This window comes from Carassius auratus, unplaced genomic scaffold (assembly GCF_003368295.1).
Source record: "Carassius auratus strain Wakin unplaced genomic scaffold, ASM336829v1 scaf_tig00215236, whole genome shotgun sequence".
Taxonomy (NCBI): domain Eukaryota; kingdom Metazoa; phylum Chordata; class Actinopteri; order Cypriniformes; family Cyprinidae; genus Carassius; species Carassius auratus.
In genome coordinates this window covers 938,089-945,115 of record NW_020528000.1, presented here as the reverse complement: position 1 = coordinate 945,115, position 7,027 = coordinate 938,089, and the positions used below count along the sequence as shown (strand labels likewise).

At 42.6% G+C, this 7,027-nt stretch overlaps 1 protein-coding gene across 1 annotated transcript in view; it reads left to right on the top strand.

The window, feature by feature from the left end:
- Positions 1 to 908: 908 nt before the first annotated feature.
- Positions 909 to 7,027, top strand: part of LOC113094054 (leucine-rich repeat-containing G-protein coupled receptor 6-like) — a 45,497-nt gene continuing 39,378 nt past the window's right edge. Inside the window, exon 1 of the mRNA XM_026259695.1 lies at positions 909 to 974. Coding sequence (XP_026115480.1) covers positions 913 to 974 — 62 coding nt within the window. The 5' untranslated portion in view covers positions 909 to 912. The remainder of the gene's footprint in view (positions 975 to 7,027) is intronic.

Below are 7,027 nucleotides of genomic sequence, written 5' to 3'. Positions count from 1 at the left end.
GAAATATTTTCTATGCACTGTAATGTCCATTGCAATAGTGTAAATTATGTTCATATGTTCATAGTCCTGCCTATAGTGTACATACACTTTTACATAATCCATCTGTATAGTATGTTCATAGTACATCTATCTGTATATCATGCTAATACTATTTAAAACCTGTAAATTATGCCCATAATACTTATCTGTACAGTTATTGTACACATTGTATACCTTGTATATTCTGTATTTACTGCTTATTGCACTTCTGGTTAGATGCTAACTACATTTCGTTGCCTTTACCTTACATGTGCAGCGACAATAAAGTTGAATCTAATCTAACCTATCTAATCTAATCTCTCTCTCTCTCTCTCTCTCTCTGTATATATATATATATATATATATATATATATATATATATATATATATATATATATATATATATATATATATATATAAAATTAGCGCAGATGCAATTGCTAATTAAACGACATGGCGCTGGACGGGAAAATGCGAATGGTGCTGGACTGAAACTAGCAAACACATTTGCGTTGTGCCTTGCGTCGCTTTGCGGCGGGTGTATTATAGGGCCCAATATGTTTTATGTTTGATTACGAGTTTTAGTTTTATACTATGCATTTTTTATGCACATATGCTTTTAATATATGATATACATTACTGTTCAGAAGATTGGGGTCAGAAAGAATGTATTTATTTATTTATGAAAGAAATTAATAATTTAATGCATGCTAAAATAATACTAAGACTCTGCAAAAATGCATTTAATTGACAAAATAAATAAATACATTTAAATCCAATAAACACTGTTCTTTTGAAATCCTAAAAAAAAAAAAAAAAAAATGTGTAATATAACTGATATGATGGTCATTGCCGTTGACCTCTCTGTTTCTATTCTTTTTTAGGGATCTCAGTATGAACAACATCAGTGAGATTCAGCCCAATGCTTTCCACAACCTACACTTCCTCAGTGAACTGTAAGTACATTTGAACAGCATTTAAACCTGGACTGCCATGTATTTCAGCTGTGTTCAACTCTATGGTGTGACAAAATGGTGTACACAAAAATCCCGCTGATGAGTGGTTATTTATGTGAAGTGGTTCAGTGAAGGTTAAATTTGGAGACTGATGTAATTCCAGATGTGTTATACAAGACCTAGATAGAAGTGTAGCATTAAATCAGGAATAAATAAATAAAATAAATCATAAAATTGCTGATAATGACCTCAGCATGCATTATATATATATATATATATATATATATATATATATATATATATATATATATATATATATATATATATAATTTATTACACTATATTTTTACCAACATTTTACCAACTGTATATTAAGATTCCATTAGTTAACATGACCTAAAAATGAATACTTCTAAAGAATTTAGTAATACCAATTAAAGGTAATTTGAACATTTACTAATACATTATTAAAATCAAAAGTTGTCTCTGTTTATATTATTTATTAGACCAGAGCTAACATAAACTAACGATGAGCAGCTGTATTTTATCAAAAAAGCCTGTTAAATACTGTAACAAACATATTATTAATTGTTAATGTTAGTTAATGCATTATTCAACAGTAACTAATAGAACCTCATTGTAAAGTGTGACCGGAGACTGTATTTTTCCTTTTGGTTTGAAATAATTTCAGTTCACTAGTTCATTTTATCCTGAAAAAAATCACTTGCTTTATATATATATATATATATATATATATATATATATATATATATATATATATATATATATATACATATATATATATATATATATTTTTTTTTTATTTATTTTACTTTTATTTTTGGTGAAAATTATTATTTTTTCAGCTTTGTCACGTCTCTTTCTTATGCAACACTGCACCTGTCAGACAGAAATGTTTTGTTCAATGCTCAAAGACACACAGAGATGCTTCAGTACTTCCTGCAGCTTCATCCGAGCCACATAAAAGATCAAACATATTTCATCCCAACATCTAGCTTGTACATACTCTGTCTAGACCTCTACATGTAAGGCATCAATCAAAAGAAGTTAAAGACTAAAGCAATACAGCATGTCTTCTCACACTTTTCCCTCTGAAGGACCAATTAGCTCAGGTGAGACCTAGCGTAACCCCGCTGGGAGTCTCTGGAGAGCGCTAACATTCAAATGGAAAGCACCTGGCGGCTGTGGCAGCTCACACATGGTGCGGGTCTGTGGAGCAGCTGGGACTCTCGGACACCTGACTGACACAAACAGGAGAAACTGGGAATGGCCAGAGCTGTCAGAAAGTGTTGTGGGACGTGCAGACGGCAGGAGGGCTGCAGGAAATGTAGCATTTCTGTAGGAGTCAATATTTATAGTGTGGCTGTCAAAGCAAACGAGCAATTCCTCATTCCACTTGACTGAATTAGTCCTCGCTCCCCTGTGAATGGCGTGCTGTTGCTACATTTCAAACAAATGGTGATGTGGGGGAAGATATTGAAGCTTCAACAAAATAGCAAACCTGAAGCCGTTCTGTATTGAAACCGAACTAACTGTTCAACCAGCAATTACAAAATGTCTTGACTCAATACATCAAGAGCCATCACATCATAATTGATTCTCAATTGAATTTTTTGAACATTAATTTTCTTTCTCAAAAAAGAAAAAGAAAAGAAAAATCTGAAAAAAACAGGAATATTTAAATTTCTGAAAACAAACTATATGTGCATCAAAATTACTAACTTTAAAATTAACATGAAAATGTATTTATATTTAATGAAATAAAAAATAATGAATTAAATGAGTTAATGTAATTAATAGAAAAATAAATTCTAATTAAAAAAAATAACAAAAACTCATAGAGCTGTATTATTGTCACGGTTTTACGCTGCCTGAAGGAATACGGAGTCGAGGATAAACGGAATAAGGTTTTTAATATATCCAACACAGGGGATATCCAACATGGAGCACAGAGGTAGACACGTAAGTAGCAAATGATCACAAGTGAGCACAAGTGAGAAGACCCGACAAAACAGAACTGAAGGGACACGGCTTATGAACAACAGATAATTGGGGAAACACAGGTGGATGGAATCATTAAATTAACAGGGACATGGAACACATGAGGAAGATAATGGACACACCTGGGAACTAATCAAACACGGAAAGACAGAAACTGGGTCACGGGCAAAAACACATTAAATGAGTCCAGGTGTGTGACAGTACTCCCCCCTCCCGGTAGGTGCGTCCTCGCACCGTAGAAACAACAGGGGGAGGCGTAGGTGGGAACTTGGGAGGAGGTTCCGGTGGAGGACGGACTCCCCGGAGGGGGCCAGCAGACAGGGACCACAGAAGGAGGAGCCAGGGAGGAGACGACGGAGGGAGGAGCCAGGGAGGAGACAGGAGCAGGAGGAGCCAGATGGTCCACCAGAGACCAGCCAGGACGGAGATCCAAGGTGGAGTCGACGGCGGGAGGAGCCATGGTGAAGGAGGGGTCGACGACACCAGGGGGCCGACAGGTGGAGACTGCACCGGTGGGTGAGGAGCCCAAGATGGAGCAGCACAGCCGCAGAGCCAGGGGGACGTCGAGGTTCCGGAGGGCCTAGGTGGAGCAGAAGGCTCAGGCGACCAAGGCGGAGGCGGGGTCCTGGCAGACCGCTGTGGAGCCGGAGCGACCGAGGATGGAGGTGGAACCGGAGGGAAGGAGGAGCCTGACAGAGCCGGAGGGATGGAGTGACGAGGTGGAACCAGAGGAGTGGAGTCCCGAGGCGGCGGATGGTCGACGACTGACCAAGGTGGAGCCGGAGGGACGAGGGAGCCCGGTGGAGCAGGTGGGATGACAGGCCACGGTGGAGACGAGGGAGCTAAGAGCCAAGGCGGAGCCGCTGGGTCGAAGGACCGAGGAGGAGTCCAGGGCTCGGAGGCTGGAGGCGGAGACAGGGCCTTAACACGCCAAGGCGGAGCTGGAGACTGGCAGTCCAGTGGCGAACCACCGCGCCCCGATGGCGCGGACTGAGGGTGAGCTGCGGGACTGACTGGCACCAGCAGGGATGGCGAGGAACTGGCTGGTCTAGGAGGAGGAGAGAGGAGAAGGATGGGAGGAACAGGACTGGATGGAACCAGCGAAGGAGTAGAGGGACCAGCAGGTTTGGGAGGAGGCGGGAGAGGGAGGCTGGGAGGGAATACAGGAGACACAGAAGATTCAGAGCTGGGCGGAACCAGCGGAGACACAGAAGATTCAGAGCTGGGCGGAACCAGCGGAGACACAGAAAATTCAGAGCTGGGCGGAACCAGCGGAGACACAGAAGATTCAGAGCTGGGCGGAACCAGCGGAGACACAGAAAATTCAGAGCTGGGCGGAACCAGCGGAGACACAGAAGATTCAGAGCTGGGCGGAACCAGCGGAGACACAGAAGATTCAGAGCTGGGCGGAACCAGCGGAGACACAGAAGATTCAGAGCTGGGCGGAACCAGCGGAGACACAGAAGATTCAGAGCTGGGCGGAACCAGCGGAGAAACAGAAAACTCAGGGCTGGGCGGAACCAGCGGAGATACAGGAAACTCAGGGCTGGGCGGAACCAGCGGAGATACAGGAAACTCAGGGCTGGGCGGAACCAGCGGAGAAACAGAAAACTCAGGGCTGGGCGTAACCAGCGGAGAAACAGAAAACTCAGGGCTGGGCGTAACCAGCGGAGAAACAGAAAACTCAGGGCTGGGCGTAACCAGCGGAGAAACAGAAAACTCAGGGCTGGGCGGAACCAGCGGAGAAACAGAAAACTCAGGGCTGGGCGGAACCAGCGGAGAAACAGAAGATTCAGAGCTGGGCGGAACCAGCGGAGAAACAGAAAACTCAGGACTGGGCGGAACCAGCGGAGAAACAGAAAACTCAGGGCTGGGCGGAACCAGCGGAAATGGAGCAGAGGAAATGACTGGAGGAGGTAGGAGTGGGAGACTGAGAGGGTATACAGGGGAATCAGGGCTGGACGTAACCAGCGGGGAAACAGGAAAATTAGGGATTACCTCCATAGACCAGTCCATCAGATCCAGAACTTGCTCCATATGATCTTCAGAGACTGCATACAGCTCACCCTCGGTCGCAGGAGTGTGGGCAGGGCTTTCCTCCACGCCCTCGATCTCCACGAGGACTCCCACGATGCACGGTGTGGCCGGCTCACACACCTGGTCAGTCGCGCTCTCGAGATCCTGTTCCCTGTCAGTGGATGGCTCGGGCTCTGCGGCTGCAGTGGGCTCTGGCTCCGTGCGGCGTGATGGTGGCTGGCTGGTCTCTGGGTCGGGAGTGGGGCTGGCGAGGTCCTCTATGGGGCAGACGGTGAGAGGTGACCCATTTCTCGCCAGAGTCCACTCCACGAATGCGGCGAAATCCTCTCGAGGACCATCTTCGGACGACAACGCTCTGCATTTGGAGTTCAGGCTGGTGTTGTAGAAGGTGCAGAGCGCGCCGTCCGGGTAGCTGGTGGCATTAGCTAATAGGAAAAACTGTCTGGTATGGTCCTCGAGAGAACGTCCTTCCTGCTTCAGCAGGAGGATGAGGAATTCGGGACGATAGAGGGGATCCATAGACACTAAGAAAAGAAAAGACTGTGAAAAAACAAAAGCAAAACGGAGGGAAGAACAAGCAGTTTTCTATTTTCTCTTTTGGGTCGGGTCTTCTGTCACGGTTTTACGCTGCCTGAAGGAATACGGAGTCGAGGATAAACGGAATAAGGTTTTTAACATATCCAACACAGGGGATATCCAACATGGAGCACAGAGGTAGACACACGTAAGTAGCAAATGATCACAAGTGAGAAGACCCGACAAAACAGAACTGAAGGGACACGGCTTATGAACAACAGATAATTGGGGAAACACAGGTGGATGGAATCATTAAATTAACAGGGACATGGAACACATGAGGAAGATAATGGACACACCTGGGAACTAATCAAACACGGAAAGACAGAAACTGGGTCACGGGCAAAAACACATTAAATGAGTCCAGGTGTGTGACAATTACAAGATAATAAGATACTAAAATCAAATGTATTCCTGATTGTTTGTTAGTTCAACTTTCAACAAATACAAAATGAATCAATAAATATAAAAACTGAAATATATTTAAATAAATGAAATGCAATAACGCATTTAACACATATTGATACAAATATATAAAATATTAATGCAACATTATCATATTAGTGATATATTTTATTATTAATATATGATTAATTTGGAACAGACCTAGAATGTACATTTCTTTCCTAACTTATAATTGGAGTGAAGAGCCTATTTCGCAAAGATCATGAGTAAAACTTCACTTCTAAACCTTTAATGACTCTGTAAAAAAAAGTGTGAATTATTAATCTTAATTTCCTGAAATTAGAAATTCTATAAACGCACACATCACTACATATAATACATAATAAATAACAAAAAATATCAATATCTGAAGTGTTGACACAAGATTGTGAGAAGAAAGTGTCATAGTTAAATATTTGAATGCCCCAAGTGCTGCTTGACTTATATACTAGAACCCATAACATTGAACACCTCTTTAAAATCATCTATTTTTTATTTTATTTTGACTATACTTATTGTTCTTCGTTGTTTCTATTCAATAACTGCAATATGAACAGCAATAAACTCCCCGAGACAGTTGAAAACACATTACAGAGATAAATCCCATGCTTGGCTCTCTTTGAAGTGCTGCTGGGAATGATGAATCTGTGTGTTTTCACCCTTTCTGGCACTCGTTTACCCCCTTAGGCACAGCAGTTTGCGCTGAGTAATTTCACGAGTCTAAATTACAATTTTGAGGATCATCTGTAAAGTTCCTTGCCCCGGGGATGACGGCGGGCTCTTTGGGAGTTTTCGCTTTTTCTTTTGCGCTCAGTTATAACTTAAGCTGCCTACCAAACTCAAATGATTAATTGAAACAATCCGATGTGATAAAAGGTATATGATGAGAGAACACAGACAAGTCTTTGTTTATCGTCCAGAGAGGCAGATTTGACCCGATCTAAGCGCTATCACTCCACATCCTGTGTTTGAGT